The sequence below is a fragment of the Malus sylvestris genome, chromosome 17 (genome assembly GCF_916048215.2).
Source record: "Malus sylvestris chromosome 17, drMalSylv7.2, whole genome shotgun sequence".
Taxonomy (NCBI): Eukaryota; Viridiplantae; Streptophyta; class Magnoliopsida; order Rosales; family Rosaceae; genus Malus; species Malus sylvestris.
Window position 1 is genome coordinate 12,787,803 of NC_062276.1, and position 20,211 is coordinate 12,808,013.

Genomic DNA, 20,211 nt, shown 5'->3' on the forward strand with positions numbered 1-20,211 from the left:
CCCCCTCCCACTTATTATCGCTCCTATCACTTCAATCACTTCTCCCCCCCCTCTCTCTCTCTCTCTCTCTCTCTCTCTCTCTAGCACTCTCACGTGAGGTTAAAACTGTAAAGCCAGACAACAAAATGCTGCAACTCTCCGAACCTCCCATATACCTTGACACAATGTGCCTTCCCTTCCCACTCTCTCTCCCTCCACTCCTCCTCCTCCTCCTGCTCCTCCTCTCTCACCCTCCTTCGACCACCACCGCCGCCACCATGCTTCCATCTGAATCAGAAACCCTGTTCAAGATCATGGAATCCATGTCCTCTGATCAACCCTGGAGGATTTCCCATCCTACCCCTTGCCAACCCTCCTCCTCCTGGCCCGGAATCGAGTGCAAAATCGGAAAAGACAACCGCCCCCATGTCTCCCGGCTAGATTTTGGCACCTCACCAAACCCCTCCTGCAAAAAAACAGCCACATTCCCTTCCCTAATCTTCTCCCTCCCGTTTCTCCAATCTGCTTTCTTCTTCAACTGCTTCACTCACACAAAAACCACCCTCTCTGTTTCTCAAAACAGAGCATCATCCCCTGCCTCCCTCCAGCAGCTCAGCCTCCGGTCCAACCCGGCACTCTCCGGCCCAATCCCACCACAAATATCCGACCTCAAGTCCCTTGAGATCCTCACATTGTCACAAAACCGCCTCTCCGGTCCGATCCCCTCGGAGATTTTCACCCTTCGGAAACTAATCCACCTTGATTTGAGTTACAATGTGCTCACAGGCACCATCCCTATGCAGCTGGGCAGTCTCAGAAACCTCCAAGGCCTTGATTTAAGCTACAATTCTCTCATAGGCTCCATCCCAGACACAGTTGGTCAACTGGGTTTGCTTCAAAAAGTTGACTTCAGCTCCAATCAACTCACAGGCTCCATCCCCAATGGCATCGAAAAGCTCGGTTTTTTGGTTTTCATGGCGTTAAGCAACAACAAATTAAGTGGGAAATTTCCGAAGGGGTTGGAAAAGTTGCAGAGCTTGCAGTATTTCATTTTAGACGGCAATCCAATGCACATTCCTCTGCCATTGGAGTTTGGTAAATTGGTGAAGCTCCAAGAACTCAGGCTGGCTGATTCCGGCTACTCGGGCACCATCCCGGAATCCTTCTCCCAGCTCAAGAATTTGAGCACTCTGTCGCTGCAGGATAACCGGCTAACGGGCGAAATCCCGGTCGGGTTTGGGAGCCTCTCGCACATTTACCACATGAATCTGAGCAGAAACATGTTGGGGGGTGTTGTGCCTTTCAATGCAAGTTTCCTCAAGAGGTTGGGGAGGAACTTGGACCTCAGTGGAAACCCAGGTCTCTGTGTGAGTTCCTCAGAAGCTCACAGTTTGAAAGTTGGAGTTAATGTCTGCGGAAGCAGTGATCAGATTGCTTCACCTGCCCTGCCATTGAAGAATTCTCAAGCTCCTTCTCCATCTGGGCTCTCCATAAAACCATTTTTTCTGTATGCTGTTTTGTGTGTTTTGGGATTACATCATCAGATGTTTTTAGTGTGACAAAATATATTTGTGGTTAATTTAGTCTGATTTGTTGATGATTATTGTGAAAAATATTATTTAATGGATATAAGAATTTTATGGGAGTTCGCAAGATTTGATGTGTATTTAGGGGATTTTCTTCTGGACGTATGATAAGATATTACATCAAATTATCCAAATTAAAAAAAAAAAGATTTCAAATCTATCCCCTTCCTTCCGTGATGTTTATCGGGAAGCAAAATTCTTGACAAGTATAAGGATATACTCTTAACCAACTGAGTTATAAGTCACTTGTGGCATATGCATTATCTTGTTATGGTCACATAGTGCATGACTGTAATACTTAAGTGAACTCTATCTTTGAAGCGGTGTATAAGCAGAAGCGGAGTATAAGCAGAAGCACTAATCAATTAGTAATTTAATATGGTATTAGTCAGTCGTCTAGGCTTGCCCCACAATATTTCGCATAATCGAAACAGGGCATTTGATATGTTATCACCTAAAGATCATGCCTACAAAATTTCCCTGAAATTGAAAGACAATTACTTATCTAACCAGGTCATATCAAATATGCGAACACAGTATCATCTATAAACAAAAACAATAATTCCATGGAAATATGCAGCTCCTGATTTTGACACTTACTTTTGGGGAGATTACCATTAGCAAGCAGGCGAGAGCATCATCTGACAATATTATATATATATATATATATATATATATATATATATTAAGAATGAATCTTATATTGATGAGACGAGAGACTTTGCATGGGCTAAGTAAGTTAGACTACTTCTCATATGCCAATTGGTTTTATGGTGAAATCTCAACTTTCTTCATGGTATCAGAGCCAGATGCGCTCCACAACACACAAGCACTCCACATCACCCTGTTTTGTTGTGCACATATTAAACTTCAAAATTCGCCACACGTGAGAGGGCGTGTTGAGACTAAGTCCCACATTAATGGGGGAGAGACTTTGCATAGGTTTATAAGTAAGTTATCATATACCAGTTAATTTTATGTTGGAACCTCAACTTTCTTCAATATATATATACATGTTGGTTCGATTAAAGGTTTAATTGCTGGGACCAGAACCAGATAGATTTATCTTTGAAGAGTAGACATCAATTTAAACCAGAATTTATAAATTTCTACCACCCAAACCAAATGTACAACAATTCAATGTGTTTGTTTGCTCAGTAAGAAAAGAAAAGAACAAAACTTGGGTAAATTTGTAAACTTGATCAAATAATGAAAGGGAAAAAGAAACCACAATGGTGGGGCGGGGTGGGGTATTATTTTGTAGGACATTTGCCCGTGTAGGGAGGGTTGATGAAACAAGACCACCTGCGTGCAGAGGAGGACTGAATTGCGAAGGACACATGGACCTCTTAATAGCTGGATCCCACTATTCCTTTTTAGACATTTGCAAAAAAAAAAAAAAAAATCACTTCACTGTTTTGGTACAGCATATCCTATCAGAACAATTAATTTTAGTTTTATCACCAAAAGACAAAAAAAAAAAAAAACCCAATCAATTTTAGAAAATAAATCACATCAACGGGTTTAATGGATTTAACAAAAACCCCATCAATTTTAAGAAATAGTGTTTTGGTACAGCATTTACCGTATGCTCAATTGTTTCGTTCTAGTCAAGTGCCCTAGCTATATATTTACCTACCTCTCTATTCGAGTAGTTGAAACATTCACTTTGTAAAATAAGAATAAAGTTGTGTATGGTAAACGTTCATTCCGTTTCTTACAAAGCAGAAAGTCTTATTGGCTTGAAAATCGCCCTAATCAATTTTGAATCACATGTAGTAGTTCTTACTTGCTCCGTATTTACAAGCTTGAATTTGTGTAAGCGAAAATTTTACTATTCTTTGGTGTATAGCATACCAGAAAATGATGAAAATCTCTCAGTATGGACTAGGACCTCACATAATTTTTTTTTTATATGTATTTTATATGATAATCTGAGGGGAAATGCTCAATCAGTCCTCTATGCATGCAAGTAATTCTAGGGCGTACATATTTACTAGAATATGAGCATGCAAAACAAAATCAATCAGCTTAGAGTGAAGATGTTCAATTATGTTTTAAGCAGGCAAAACTTCTCTTCTCCAATTTGAAATACCCTCTGCCAAGGATAATCGTTGACAAACACCCATGCGCGTATATCAAAACCCTAATTTTAACTAGTTCAATTTCATCAATGGCTTTACGCTAAGCAAAGCGTCGATCAAAGTTGATATATCTCATTAATACTTGGCTAAGACACCACAATATACGCCCAAATCAAACAATTATAATGAAGCAAACGTACGATCACTTATAATTTAGTCTGATGATATAACATGTATGTTATTTTTATGAGGGACCTTGGATCATAGAGTGAACATTGTTGTACCAAAGCCCTCATGCAGCCCTTATCAAAAGGTTGGCAACTTGGCAAGTAGAATCAAATCCAATTTCCAGTTCTAGGAAACAGTTCGAACAGGTAGAGTCCAAACTATCACACGCCCATCCCGGCCCCAAATGCAATAAAGGAGAAATAATAGAAGAAAGACGTTGATATTTCACCCTAAACCGAATTAACAATGCAGTGAGTAACGCAATTTCTTATAAGAACATGTAGAGTTTGGTAAATTAATTTTTCGATGTGAGACATTTCTTCACATCCTCATACACTTCCCTCACGTATGACGAGTTTTCAAACCTTACATGTGGGCTGCACAAGAGTGACGTCGAACACGCGTGACAACCAGATCTAATACCATAAAAGTAGTTGAAGTTTTAATATAAAACCAATTGACCATATGAAAACAAATATACTTCTTAAAAGCAGATTTGAAATTTGGTAAACTTCCGATACCAGACATTTCACCGGAATTACTACAGAAGGAGGGGGGATGGTGAATGTAGCCAGGAGAGTAGTGGGGGACTAAGACAGGAACTACCTGTCTGTCATTTTCTTTGTTAACCAAGGTTTATACAAGGAAATAATAGTTGCAGAGAACCTCACGTGGGAAAAGGAGTCCTTTGAGCAAGTACCAATTTTTACACCACAGTAGCATTGTTTCTCAAGCCTCATCTTTTTTCCTTTTCAGTTTTCACCTATATATTTTGTGTACACATCGGGATGCTTTATTGCCTTTAGGTAAAATTCAAGATGTGATGTTCAATCATGTACGTTCATCTGATATTTATGTGACCCTTTACATATATATATATACACACACACACAATTTGGGTCCCTAGATATATGTGTATATAGAGATTCGAACTTCAACGATTCGAACCATCTATATTTTTTATTTGACAAATATTTTGCAAAAACGATCTATGAGATGCAACTTGAAAAATAGCACTTCGTTAAAGTTCGATGTATTGTTGGCCTTGCAATTAATTCTCATTTTTTGATCCCTTCTCTTTGAGAATCTGTATGGGTGTGTGTGTATATATATATATATATATATATGTATATGTTAGTTGAGCTTCGAAGTGCAAGGCATGCAGTTTCTGCACACATCATCTCAAAGGGGCTTTTAATCTCTATATATGCCCAAGTGGTATAATTTGCCATGATGCTACAAATTATTAACATTTAGATCGAGCGGAAAATTTGGCCATAAACCTCGGAAAAATTCGCGATAATCAAAGACTTTAAATAGAAGAGAAAGTACGGTAATTAGTATAATATAAATTATATAATTAAGTTCTTATTGAGTGGGGCACAAGCTAAGAAGGATTATCCAAGGGACCAGGATCCTCGCCGGATCCATTCTATAGGGATTCTAGGGATCCCACAATCCTGTCCGTTCATCGTATATCGTACGGTCAGAAATCATTTAAATTTTAAATTTTAAAATTCAAAAGTAAATAGTATCTAACGAAAAATGACTGCACGATATACAATGAACGGACAGGATTGCGGGATCCCTAGGGAATGGATCCGGCGAGGATCCTGGTGCTTATCCAAGCTCTCTCTCTCTCTCTCTCCTTTTGAAAAGTCGATTTCGACTCTCGTCTCTTCTCTTCTTTTATCATGACAAAGATATTTGAAATCCAGAATCTGATTGACTACAAGATTGTACAACTACAGACATAATTGATATGTTTCATTGTCATATTTTTTGAAAGATTTTTTGGCAAGTGCATTTTAACTTGCTATGTAACTGACTAGAGGTTTTCCCTCTCTTGATTTGGACCCCAAGTCATGCACAGCCCTTTGATTTGAAGTAAAAAAAAAAAAAAAAAGTTGAAATTGACGTGAAACATGTTTGTCGCGAGGCTAACTTTTTTTTTATGATACTTGTCAAGTTAAATTAGGAGCATTATTCCTTGGTTATCTCTCGAATGCATATCTCAACTGATTACTCAATTGTTCGTTGATTTGTTTTGGTCAGACTCAGATTATTGAAGAGATTATTGTATATGATTTGGTTTTATCTACAAAGGAGAAATTAGAAAAAGGATTCAATTGCCCTTTCTTAGTGGAACGGCATTTTTAAAGTAGGGTTTTCTACTTTTCTTTTCAAACACATAATCCCATTCAAACTCTAGGGAAAAATAAATAAAGAGAATGACTCGTTTGAAATTGCTTCTATAAGAAACACTTTTGGTCATAAAATATTTATAAGTAGAAGTGCTTTCATTAGAAACATGTTAAATTTTCATTAAATGTCTAAGTGCTTGCTTTATGAACAAACACTTGAAAAGTGCTTCTTATAAAAATAATTTGACATGTGGTTTTTACGCATGTTTGAAGGAGCTTTTGAACCAAATTTTTTAGTAAAAATACAAATAATGTTTGAAAAAATACTTAAAGTGTTTCCTGAAAAAAAAAGAAAAACAGATAACTGGTATTTCTTTAACAATGCGTTTCAAGTGTTTTAGAATCCCAAAATATTTTTACCAATAAAGCTTTCAGACATTATAAATGCATTTCCAAACAAATAATTTTTTTTATTTTTTTTCCAAAGCCGATCAAAAACGAATTTGCAGACCAGACAAAAAGGATGGGCCATATTTTGGGCCTTCACCATCCCACCCATAAACCCAACCCAAAGGATTCCTTTGCCGGACTCTATTTGCAGACCAGACCCGGATCCAGTACAAAAACTGAAAAAATACCCACCGATTCCCTTCCTTTCTTCTTCGTTCAATTTCACTTTCTCTCAGCAAAATCGCCATGGCTGTGGCTTTGAAGCTCCTGAAGCAACTCCGAGCACCGCACACCAGCTCCACAATCCTCCACCGCAATCTCAGCCCACGGATCTCGAGCATTCACAGTGCAACCAGACTCTTCTCAGACTCTCCTCCTCTAACCGAGCCTCTTCCGGCTCCACCGCCGCCAAACCCTCATTCTCCTTCCCCATCGTCTCTGAACCAGTACGAGCTCGCCAAGTTCGCCGCCGTTGCCGAAACCTGGTGAGAGCTTCTCCCTTTTTAGCATACAAGTCTCAATTTCTGCACTTGAATTTGATTTAGCTGTGGTATTATTGTGATTTATTGACCAATGAGAAGGAAATTTACTTATGAGATTAAAGCTATCGGATTTTTCAGGTGGGATTCTGAAGGGCCGTTCAAACCATTGCATATGCTGAATCCTACAAGACTTGCTTTCATTCGCTCCACGCTTTGCCGACATTTCGGGTAAATTAAAGGTTTTCTTGGTGTAGATTTAGGGTTTGGTAATATCTCCAAATTGATAGCTGCCAAGTAATTAAGAAAGTAGATTGCTTTGGTGCCTGGCATTGTCTGCGGAAGTGAAATTCGTAAAAGGAATGATACTTCACTAACATTTTTCAAGACTTGGAAAGCTAAATGATGATTCTGTTTATCATCTTTCGTGTTTCTGATCTTCAGGAAGGATCCGTTGTCCCCTAAGCCATTCGAAGGTCTCAAATTTATTGATGTTGGCTGCGGTGGTGGAATTCTTTCTGAGGTATGTTATCGTGCACCTTCCCAGGTGCATTTACTCCTCTTCACTGCACTTTAACCGCCGTGTTTATATAACTGTACCTCCTCCCTGTGGTGTGCTGATTCCTTATTAATATGTTCTGCATTTTACTCGTACAGCATTTTGAATCCTTTTTTTCTTCCGGATATGTTTAATATAAGCGATAGCTTTACCTAGCAATTGTTTTTGGTTAAGGGTTCATGCTAATCTTTAGCCTTTTTCAGCCTTTAGCTCGAATGGGAGCTACTGTGACGGGAGTTGATGCAGTGGAGAAAAATATCAACATAGCGCGCGTTCATGCTGTATGGCCACTCTCTTGAACAATGGCAATAAATTCAAATTTTATTTGATCAAGTATTTGTCCATGTGCAAGTACTTTGTTTCGTAAAGTGTGTTGACATACTTCTAAACTTTATTCACTCACACAGGATTTAGATCCAGTGACTTCGAGAATTGACTATCAATGCACAACAGCTGGTATGTGCTAAATTTTTTCCTATTCTGTAAAGATTTTGGAAATGCATTCAATTAATATTCAATCTTTCTTGCATCTTTCTAGAATGCGTGGCTTTCCACTCTTAATGAACACATTGAATGACTTACTTTGAACATTGATGGCATATAAAGTTAGGATCTTGATTGCATCTGCTACAATCAAAACCTGCCAAATACGATGAAGAATACCCAACTGATATTATAATCACTTAAAAACCGTTTTCGTTCTGAGACATTCTTTCATGATATAATTTGTATTGTGATTCTTTTCAGTATCCTTCTTGTAATAAAAAATCCTATTTGAAATCTGTTCTGTGCAATTTATATTTTGTGTTGGTATCAGTAAATGTTGTTGATCTTGAAAAGCTTGTTCGACCTGAACTAGCAATTGTGTTGGTATGAGTTTTGTAACTTTTTTATTTGTTCTGTAAGTGATATAAATTCATTGTTGAAGATCTTTTGTATATTTCTTTTATCTCATATAGTTTTCTTTTAACTTGAGGCTTGTGTTCTTCCATTTGTACACAGAAAAGCTAGTTGAGGAACAGAAGAATTTTGATGCTGTGTTTGCTTTGGAGGTATGGTCTTAAGAATCTACAAACTGCCTATATGATTCTCTCGCTTCAGTGTTTACAAACTGCTATGGTTTATTCTAATTTGGTTGTAAATTAATGATTTACTCAAGGTAATTGAGCACGTTGCAGACCCTACTGAGTTCTGCAAATCTCTATCAGCCTTAACTGTCCCCGGTGGAGCTACTGTTGTTTCAACTATTAACCGTTCTATGAGAGCGTATGCTGCTGCCATTGTTGCAGCAGAGTATATCCTCCACTGGGTATAATTCATTATTACCTCCTGCAGTTGATTATGTGTTTTTGATTTACCATGCAACATCTGTTGCTTTGCAGCAAAATTTGCTATCTTTTCTAATTTTTGTTGCATTCTTGTTTGAAATTTTAGGCCTTCATTATCTCTAATTCTTTTTTACTACCTCGTCTTTCATGACGGTATAATCATCGCATTATTTTCTAACATAAAATATACACCCAAGAGACGTTTAAAACATTGCCCATAAATTGAGATCGGTTTTGTTTGAGTAGTCGGTGACCCTCACAGTTAGCCAATTGCGACTGACATGTGATTAATCATATAGGAATGTCTATTTAAAATAATTAAGGGAATTCAAGAATGCCTCTAGATTTATTTTATTTACAAGATCGAGTTGAATAATAGGTTTTGACTCTTTTGCGTGGAAGTCATACTCTTAAGACATTCTAACAAACCTGATTCTCATATATGTGAATAATATGATTCCTGTTTTATTAGAACTATCCAACCGATATTTCGCATAGAAGACTTCAGAAAATGTGACTCACAAAATGATGTCAGATTTCAAATTTTAAGTGCACTAATATGTCTTGAAACGCATCCTGAAGCAATACTAATATTTCATATTATATCATTGTGAATACAAACTCCGCCTATGTCTTACATGGCCGGTCCCAAGCCCGGATAAAGGAGGAGGGGGAGGGCGTCAGGTAGTCGACAGCCGGCACTCCATGATCACGTCGAATCCTTATGAAAATGAATCCAGAACAAAATCGCGCTAAAGCTAGGGCGTCACCCGTAAGTGGCGCGCTGTGTGGCCTGAGCACAGTGATAAGTGAGCAAGGATCGCTGTATCTCCATCGGCACCCGGATGCAGTGTTAAATGAGCAAGGGGGCCATAGAAACTTCTTTTCGAACGACTCCACTCAAAGTTGTTTGGGAGCATATGCTCCTATCAACTTTACCCGGGACACACAAAAGAAGTACTTTGATCCTATTAGACGGGGGAGGGTGAAGAAGCTAGGACAGAAGGGTAGAGTTCAAGAGAGCAAAATGCGTTTAGGAATGTGGAATATAGGAACCTTAACGGGAAAATCTATGGAAGTAGTGGAAGTTATGGTGAGGAGAAGGATAAATATTATGTGCCTACAAGAAACTAAGTGGGTTGGTAGTAAGGCAAAGGATCTAGAAAACTCAGGGTTTAAACTTTGGTATTCGGGCACAAATAGAACGAGAAACGGTGTTGGCATCATCGTGGACAAGACCTTGGTACAAGATGTTGTAGATGTCAAGAGGGTAGGAGATAGAATCATGGCAATCAAGATTGTAATAGGACAAGAACTTATCAATGTGATTAGTGCGTACGCACCTCAAGTAGGGTTGGATACGAGTTCGAAGGAGAAATTTTGGGAAGATCTTGGAGACTTGGTGCAAGGAATTGCTCAGACGGAGAAGTTATTTATAGGAGGAGATTTAAATGGACACGTGGGCAGGGAGACAGGCAACTATGGAGGTTTTCATGGTGGCCATGGTTTTGGGGAGAGAAACGAGGATGGGGAAGCTATCTTGGATTTTGCAATGGCATATGATCTCTTCTTAGCCAACACCTTCTTTAAGAAGAGAGAAGAACATGTGATCACCTACAAGAGTGGGTCGTCAAAAACACAAATAGATTTTCTTCTAATGAGGAAAGGGGATCGTATAACTTGTAAGGATTGCAAAGTTATACCAGGAGAGAGCGTGGCTAATCAACATCGCTTGTTGGTGATGGATGTACATATCAAAAGAGTAAGACAAAAGAACAAGACTTGGAAGTGCCCAAGGACTAGATGGTGGAATCTAAAAGAAGAAAAACAAGCCATTTTCAAAGAGAAGGTAATCACCCAATGTGTGTGGGATAGAGAGGGGGAAGCTAGCCAAATGTGGGATTCCATGGCTAGTTGTATCCGAAAAGTAGCAAAAGAGGTATTAGGAGAGTCCAAGGGCTTTGCCCCACACCAAAAGGAATCTTGGTGGTGGAATGAGGAGGTACAAACAAAGGTGAAGGCTAAGAAGGAATGTTGTAAAGCCTTATACAAGGAGAGGACTGATGAAAATGGTGAAAGGTATAGAAAAGCGAAGCAAGAGGCGAAGAAAGCTGTCAGAGAAGCTAAGTTAGCGGCTTACGACGATATGTATAAACGACTAGATACCAAAGAAGGAGAGTTGGATATCTATAAACTATCTAGAGCAAGGGAAAAGAAGACAAGGGACCTAAACCAAGTGAGGTGCATCAAGGATGAGGATGGAAAGGTTCTTGCTACAGAGAACGCGGTTAAAGACAGATGGAGAGGTTATTTTCATAATCTTTTCAATGAAGGACATGAAATGAGTGCTTCTTTAGGGGAGTTGAGTAACTCAGAAGAGTGTAGAAACTACTCTTTTTATCGTCGAATCCGGAAGGAAGAAGTGGTTGTAGCTTTGAAGAAGATGAAGCATAAAAAAGCAATAGGCCCAGACGATATACCAATCGAAGTGTGGAAACTTTTGGGAGAGACAGGTATAACATGGCTCACTGACCTTTTCAATAGGATTTTGAAAACGAAGAAGATGCCAAATGAGTGGCGAATGAGCACTTTGGTGCCTATCTACAAGAATAAGGGCGACGTACAAAATTGCATGAACTATAGGGGTATTAAGCTAATGAGTCATACAATGAAGCTCTGGGAGAGAGTCATTGAGCATAGATTGAGGCAAGAGACACGGGTTTCGGACAACCAATTCGGGTTCATGCCAGGGCGCTCAACCATGGAGGCAATCTATCTCTTACGAAGATTGATGGAAAGATATAGAGATGGGAAAAAGAATTTACACATGGTCTTTATAGATTTGGAAAAAGCGTATGATAGGGTCCCAAGAGACATTCTTTGGAGGATTTTAGAGAAGAAAGGAGTACGAGTAGCATATATCCAAGCTATAAAGGATATGTATGAAGGAGCAAAGACTGCCGTAAGAACTCATGAAGGACAAACCGAAAGCTTTCCCATAACTGTAGGATTACATCAAGGCTCATCCTTAAGTCCTTACCTTTTTGCGTTGGTAATGGATGAGTTAACACGACATATTCAAGATGATATTCCTTGGTGTATGCTTTTCGCAGACGATATAGTGTTGATAGATGAAACTCAGGAAGGGGTAAATGCAAAGCTTAACCTTTGGAGAGAAGTGTTGGAATCTAAAGGTCTTCGCCTAAGCCGATCAAAGACAGAATATATGGAGTGCAAGTTCAGTGCAAATGGAGGCCAAAACGAGTTAGGGGTGAGGATCGGAGATCAAGAAATACCAAAGAGCGACCGTTTTCGTTACCTAGGATCTATCTTGCAAAAGAACGGAGAATTAGATGGAGATCTCAACCATAGAATACAAGCTGGATGGATGAAGTGGAAGAGTGCATCCGGCGTGTTGTGTGACCGCCGTATGCCACTGAAGCTCAAGGGAAAATTTTATAGGACGGCAATAAGGCCGGCGATGCTGTATGGCACAGAATGTTGGGCGGTGAAACATCAACACGTACACAAAATGGGTGTAGCGGAGATGAGGATGCTTCGTTGGATGTGTGGGCACACGAGAAAGGATAAGATTAGGAATGAGGATATCCGGGGTAAAGTAGGAGTAGCCGAAATTGAAGGAAAGATGAGAGAAAATCGGTTACGGTGGTTTGGACATGTGCAAAGAAGGCCTACTGACGTTCCGATTAGAAGATGCGACTATGGGACAGAGGTTCAGGGCCGAAGGGGTAGAGGAAGACCTAGGAAAACTTTGGAAGAGACTCTAAGAAAAGACTTAGAGTACTTGGATCTAACGAAGGACATGACACAGGATCGAGCACAATGGCGTTCTAAGATTCATATAGCCGATCCCACTCAGTGACTTGGATTTTCCAAGTCTCCAACCGAGAAGTTTTCCTCATTCGGGAAATTAAGAGAACACTACCCCAACCTACATGCTCCACTCAGAAAGCTTCAACATACAAGCTTTAACAAAAGAAAATTCAAAGAACTTAGCGAAGAAGGCTTTGGTGTATTTAACACAATACGTTGAAATGAAGGAAAGCTTATTTATTGATATCCCCGATAAGCTACAAATATGTAAATATACATGAGTCAAAATAAGCACACAAGAGGGAGCCTTCACAAAGGTTGCTTAGGAGAAGTCTCAGCAGTCGGTAGAGCCCCAGAAAGAGAAGGCACCGGAGGGGGATCATTTGGAGCCTCAGTACTGGACAGAACCCTAGAAGGAGGAGGCATCAGAGGTTGATCATTTGGAGCTTCATTACGCGGTACAGCCCCAGAAGACGAAGGCAATAAATGCCTTTGGAACAAACCCACAAATCTCTGATGATCAAGTAAAACCTGACCATCAGTTTCCTTCATCTGGTCAAGCTTCCTCTTCATGTTTGTAGCATAGTCATGTGCGAGCCGGTGCAACTGTTTATTCTCATGCTTGAGCCCTCTAATCTCCTGTTTGAGACTCATCACTTCAGCCGCCAATGATTCAACTTGGCGGGTTCGAGCAAATAGGCGTTGGGCCATATTAGACACAGAACCTGCACACTGAACACTGAGAGCCAGCGAATCCTTAACAGCTAACTCATCAGACCGTTTGGAAAGTAGTCTGTTATCTTTGGGAGTGAGAAGGTTCCTGGCCACCACCGCAGCGGTCATATCATTCTTCATCACGGAATCCCCAACGGTAAGAGGACCAGTAGGGGAGACGAAGGATGGGCGCCATATGTTGTCTGGAGAAGGCGGGGCTGCCTCTTCAACAAGGTTCAAGTCAAAACGACGGTCGGAGGGGCCAGACATTTTCAAAGGTGTTGAAGAGAGAAGAGGTCGGACAAATCAAGATCTTAGAAGTGCAAGAATGAAGCTTCTACTGGTGGAGATTCAAGTGTGCTTTGGAACTTAATGCCAGCCCCTATAAAAATCTGCACTCGACGAAGCTTCAGAAATCGAAGAGGCGCCTGCTCAGAAATCGAAGAGGCGGCTGCTCAGAAATCGAAGAGGCGTTTGCTTTCTCAAAAGCTGGGCTGCTTAGAGATCACGAGGGTTGATCTCAGAAATCGAAGAGGCGTTTGCTTTCTCAAAAGTTGGGCTGCTCAAAGACCACGAAGGCCGATCTCAAAAATCGAAGAGGCGCTCGCTTTCTCAAAAGCTGGGCTCCCCAGAGACCACGAGGGCCGATATCAGAAATCGAAGAGGCACCTACTTTTCCAGCCTTTTCCAGCCTTGTCAGCACCTGTCACACGCACACTCAGTTTTGCGGAAATTATGGGCATTCTGTCAAAGACTTCTGGGGAAGTAGAAAACACATGAATCTTACTGTTCAATCACCCACTTCCCACACGCAACAATAGCTCATGGGTACCACAGATAACTTTGCCAAAGTTCTCTGCCAAAGTTGAGCACGTGAAGCTTGCAGCTCCCACTACATCGCTCTGACCAAGAAGGGTAAAAGAATAGCAAAGAAACAGCACTAACAAAGTTTAGACCCATAAATTTTGAAGGTCTAGCTACCATATTATTACCCACAAGGGTAAAGGAACAGTACCACTGCTGGATAATTGGAAAGTCCCTGTATGTCAACCTCTGTGCTTCGTGGCAAGGTAGACTAGCAAACATGCCCAACCTTTACTCACATTCGAGAAAACACTCCCAATAAGATTGCTTGCTCCAAAATCGAAGAGGCACCGTCCTCCGAATCTCGAGAGCCAGACTCCCAACATGACTACTTTCTTAAAAATCGAAGAGAGGGTAAAGGAACAGTACCATTGCTGGATAATTGGAAAGTCCCTGTGTGTCAACCTCTGTGCTTCGTGGCAAGGTAGACTAGCAAACATGCCCAACCTTTACTCACATTCGAGAAAACACTCCCAACAAGATTGCTTGCTCCAAAATCGAAGAGGCACCGCCCTCCGAATCTCGAGAGCCAGACTCCCAACATGATTACTTTCTCAAAAATCGAAGAGACACTGCTCCCCGAATCTTGAGAGCCAGACCCCCAGCATGATTGCTTTCTCAAAAATCGATGAGGCATCGTTCTCCGAATCAATCGAAGAGGCGCTCGCTTTCTCAAAAGCTGGGCTGCTCAGAGACCACGAGGGCCGATCTCAGAAATCGAAGAGGCACCTACTTTTCTAGCCTTGTCAACACCTGTCACACGCACACTCAGCTTTGCAGAAATTATGGGCATTCTGTCGAAGACTTCTAGTGAAGTAGAAAGCACATGAATCTTACTGTTCAATCACCCACTTCCCACATGCAACAATAGCTCATGGGTACCACAAATAACTTTGCCAAAGTTCTCTGCCAAAGTTGAGCACGTGAAGCTTGCAGCTCCCACTACAACGCTCTGACCAAGAAAGGTAAAAGAATAGCAAAGAAACAGCACTAACAAAAGTTTAGACACATAAATTTTGAAGGTCTAGCTACCATATTATTACCCACAACTGTAAAGGAACAGTACCACTGCTGGATAATTGGAAAGTCCCTGTGTGTCAACCTCTGTGCTTCGTGGCAAGGTAGACTAGCAAACATGCCCAACCTTTACTCACATTCGAGAAAACACTCCCAATAAGATTGCTTGCTCCAAAATCGAAGAGGCACCGTCCTCCGAATCTCGAGAGCCAGACTCCCAACATGACTACTTTCTCAAAATCGAAGAGAGGGTAAAGGAACAGTACCATTGCTGGATAATTGGAAAGTCCCTGTGTGTCAACATTTGTGCTTCGTGGCAAGGTAGACTAGCAAACATGCCCAACCTTTACTCACATTCGAGACAACACTCCCAACAAGATTGCTTGCTCCAAAATCGAAGAGGCACCACCCTCCGAATCTCGAGAGTCATACCCCCAGCATGATTGCTTTCTCAAAAATCGAAGAGGCATCGTTCTCCGAATCTCGAGAGCCAGATACCACAGACCACTTTTTCAAAGTGCTCTGACAGAGTTAAAACATGTGAAACTGGCAGCTCCCACTACCGTGCTATGACCAAGCAGGGTAAAGGAATAGCATTACTACTTGTTGTTAGGGAGACTCCTATATATGTCGACCTCCATCCCCAACGGACAGGCAGACCTGCAAAAATGCTCAACCCTTCATCATATCTGAGAGGGCACTCCCAACGAAGCCTTTCGAAATATTCAGCTTTCTTTCCCCCCGATAATACCTCTGCAAACAAGCTATACTAGAGCAAGAATATCTCATATCATCAGGGTTAAAAGCAAGAGTATCCCATATCATGCTTTTTCCTTGTCTTTTCTTTTGGCCTTGTTTTTACCTGCAAGACAAGGAGAAAGAGAACAATCAGTCAGCACTTGGAATCAAGCTTCCAGCCAGGAACTGACTGCCTGGAACCCCTTACCTGATTACTTACCTGGCATTGCTCTCGAGTACTCATCTTCAACATCTTATGTTTCCAGGGAAGATTCCGCATCTGCTTGAGGAACAGATAGGGCAAGTGCGAAGGATACAAGGAAGCATGTGGAGACAAGCGTAACAGCACACGTGCCGATACATTCATTACTCTGTCAAAAGCAAAAGTATCCCATATCAGCAGGGTGGAACGTACTCTAGATTTGATGGACTTGTTTTGACCCTCAAATTCTTCAGTCGGCCTTATACTCTGGAGGAAACCAGAAAACCCTCCAGCTCAGTTCAAGAATAAGCCTGTGGAAAGTTACTTCTTCAAAAGCAAAAGTATCTCATATCATCTCTTCTCATTTTTCTTCTCTTTATCCTTCATGCTGCTGCAAGATGGGGAGAAGGTGAACAATCAGTCGGAGCTCTGATTGCTTACCTTGTCTGTCACCTCTTTCAGCAGACCCCCTAGCTCGGCGACTTGGGGGACTCCTACTACATGGTTTGTATCGCGCTTGACCAAGCCTGAAACTACAAGTAAGCTTCAAGTGAAATTGATACATTACCTTGTGCATCTCCACCAGTTAAAGATACCACCCCTGGATGGAGGAAGAGTACTTCCAGAGAAGATGCCACATCTACCTATGAGACAGATAAGGCAAGTCAAGACGACACCACACTCCGATACTTAGAAGTTTCGTGATTACGAGATCATTCTCCCACAATATTTCCTAATGTCATTTGTACTAAATCATTCACTTGTACTCACTAAATGAGAGCTTGAACCTATGTACTTGTGTAAACCCTTCACAATTAATGAGAACTCTTCTATTCCGTGGACGTAGCCAATCTGGGTGAACCACGTACATCTTGTGTTTGCTTTCCTATCTCTATCCATTTATATACTTATCCACACTAATGACCGGAGCAATCTAGCGAAGATCACAAAAAGCGATCGTTTTCGCTACCTAGGATCTATCTTGCAAGAGAACGGAGAATTAGATGGAGATCTCAACCATAGAATACGAGCTGGATGGAAAGAGTGCATCCGGCGTGTTGTGTGACCGTCGTAGGCCACTGAAGCTCAAGGGAAAATTTTATAGGACGGCAATAAGGCTAGCGATGTTGTATGGCACAGAATGTTGGGTGGTGAAGCATCAACACGTACACAAAATGGGTGTAGCGGAGATGAGGATGCTTCGTGGGATGTGTGGGCACACGAGAAAGGATAAGATTGGGAATGAGGATATCCGAGGTAAAGTAGGAGTAGCCGAAATTGTAGGAAAGATGAGAGAAAATCGGCTCCGGTGATTTTGAACATGTGCAAAGAAGGCCGACTGACGCTCCGGTTCGAAGATGTGACTACGGGACAGAGGTTCAGGGCCGAAGGGGTAGAGGAAGACCTAGGACAACTTTGGAAGAGACTCTAAGAAAAGACTTAGAGTACTTGGATCTAACGGAGGACATGACACAAAACCGAGCGCAATGGCGTTCTAGGATTCATATAGCCGACCCCACTTAGTGGGAAAAGGCTTTGTTGTTGTTGTTGTTGTATATCATTGTGAATACAATTGTGACCATTGAAAGGGAATTAACTCTTATTCAATTCAGTTGTACCTCTAGATATTCGCTATGGATGTGGAACACTTTCCGTATTCTTCAGTGTTTTGCTTTGAAAATAGTTTGATCTAGTCATATTTACTCAAGTCTATTCAACTGTTGATAACATTTTGACTTGAACCAAATCGATTGTTTTACAGCTTCCTAAAGGTACACATCAATATTCCAGTTTTCTCACTCCCGAAGAACTAGCCCTGATCCTGGAACGTGCTTCTATTTCAGTAAGCCGGAACAACTTTTACCGCCCTAGGAATGTCAGCTATTTTTATCCATGCACTCGTTGCTAAAGCTTGTTTTCTGTTTGGTTGGTTGTGTGCAGGTCCAAGAGATGGCTGGGATCGAGTACAATCCTTTGACAGGAAGATGGTCTCTATCTGATGATGTCAGTGTAAATTTTATTGCTTATGGTATCAAAACAGTGACATCCAGTTTATAAAGGTAAGGAAATAGTTTCCATGTTATCCCTCTTTGTTTGAATGAAAATTTTGTTTAGTAATTTGTTCCTCTCCCTTTTCCCCTCCCCATTGTTTCTAATTTCTTTGTTGAGCTGCATCCAATGAGAAAGGAAATTGTCATACACAGAGACATTGTCATACGGATTTTCTAAGGTCGCACACAAAAGTACATGAAACGGGGATATCAAAGTAGCATATGACATTGTATAACTAGTTTGACACACTGCTACTTTGACACTCTCGTTTCAGGTACTCTTGTGTGCAACCTTAGGAAATCCATATCGTAATACAATACTTATGTGTATGATGGACTTCGGAAATCCATTTCATGTAATGTTGACTTCCTCAAATCACAATGTATCGTTGGTCTGGAATGCCACAACATTCCCGGGTGTAGGGAAGTCCCCCTCTAAGGGTGTGACCTCAAGAGTCAAAACAGTAAAAACTTATGATCGAAGGGTGACATGGTCGATTCTTCTTTTGAACCAAGGCATAAAATTCATTCCCTTTCATTCGATTTCCACGTTTGTACGTTCCCCAAACTTTTCCGATCAACCAAACACGCCCTAAAGCTGATCAAAATTTTCCAAAAAACCTAAAGCATCAAAATACTTGGGGCCTATTTGGTATTCTATCCAAATTTTTTTATCATTCTTAAAAATAACTTTGATTAACTTCTTTTAAGAACACTTTTTATAAAACTTAAAATATTGCTTGGATTTTAACTTGAAAACTATTTTCAATATTTTTTTATTTTGAGGACATAGATATTTTTACATTAAGGGAAGGGGGCGTTTGGCAAAATCCCACAATGGGCAGCCTAATTTGATATCGAATTCGCTATCCACGAGATTTGAACCTAAAACCTCTTATTTTCAAGTGAAGATGAATATTATCAGACCATAGTATTGAGTAACAACTATATTCAATATTAAACCTTCTCTGTTTCCCCAACGTTATAGACCCACCATGCTCACCTCAAAGAGTTCATTCCCTAGTCAGCGCCGACGATAGTGGCACCGTTCCCCACCGCCGTCACTCCCCCCTCTCTCTCTCTCTCTCTCTCTCTTTCCCAATTTTTCGGGTTTGATGTCGGAGAAACGACCAGAAGATACTCCACCAAGACCAAAGCTCTTGAATACTTCTGATTTGGAAGGTGGCTGTTTTTAACATATGGAGATGAATTTAGTTGCCAATTTTCAAAATTTTCATAGAAACTTAACAATTAAGCTTGAACGTAAGCTTTTCCTTGGTGGGGAGGAGGTGGGGCTGGGGGTTTGGGTGATTAGAGAGTGAGAAGATGGTGGATCGGGAGTTGGAAGGGAACCGTAAAAACATCTCTCAGTCGTCGGCATCTCTAGGTCGGATGCTCCATGCCTGTGGACTCGACGCCAAGGTCACGCATATACTGCGGAAAGAATAGCTCGCGACTGAAAGAAGAAAAAACAGTAAAAACTGAATTCTCTTGTTCTCAAATTTTAGGCTAGTTTTTTGTTATTTTGAGTTCAAGTTTTCATAAGAGACTTACCAAACAAGTTTTTTAGGCTAAGAATTGAAAAAGGGAAGTTTTATTGGAACTCATTCAACGTCTTTCTACATCCAAGACAAAAAATATTTTCTTAAAATTCCTAATTCACCCTTTGATTAAAATGGAAAAAAGAAAGAAATAAAACCGAAATCTATTTCCACACCCAATGGTTATCTTCCACCTCAAACCCTACGGAAGATTCACCGGCGATTCTCCATGGCAACTTCAATTCAAATTCTTTTAGGATCACAACCGCCTTATATGGCACACCATTCAGTTTCCGCAAGTTTTGATTTTGAACTGTCCATACAACATAAATGATCCCTTTTCGTCTCAATGCCTTCCTCGTCGATGACTCTACCATCCCTTCTTGGCCATAGACATTAGTGGTTCTCTGCAT

The 20,211-nt window shown here is 40.8% G+C and overlaps 2 protein-coding genes across 2 annotated transcripts; both read left to right on the top strand.

The window, feature by feature from the left end:
- LOC126612051 (receptor like protein 29-like) lies at window positions 1–1,632 on the top strand. The gene has a single exon (XM_050280354.1). The coding sequence runs from the start codon at window positions 126–128 to the stop codon at window positions 1,536–1,538; it is 1,413 nt and encodes a 470-aa protein (XP_050136311.1). The 5' UTR covers window positions 1–125; the 3' UTR covers window positions 1,539–1,632.
- Window positions 1,633–6,636: 5,004 nt separating this feature from the next.
- On the top strand, window positions 6,637–18,324 carry LOC126612054 (ubiquinone biosynthesis O-methyltransferase, mitochondrial-like). The gene is made up of 9 exons (XM_050280357.1): window positions 6,637–6,956; window positions 7,092–7,181; window positions 7,395–7,473; window positions 7,713–7,790; window positions 7,917–7,965; window positions 8,512–8,561; window positions 8,669–8,818; window positions 17,969–18,049; window positions 18,148–18,324. Exons 1-9 carry the CDS (start codon window positions 6,718–6,720, stop codon window positions 18,262–18,264), a joined length of 933 nt encoding a protein of 310 aa, XP_050136314.1. The 5' UTR covers window positions 6,637–6,717; the 3' UTR covers window positions 18,265–18,324.
- The last annotated feature ends 1,887 nt before the right edge of the window (window positions 18,325–20,211 follow it).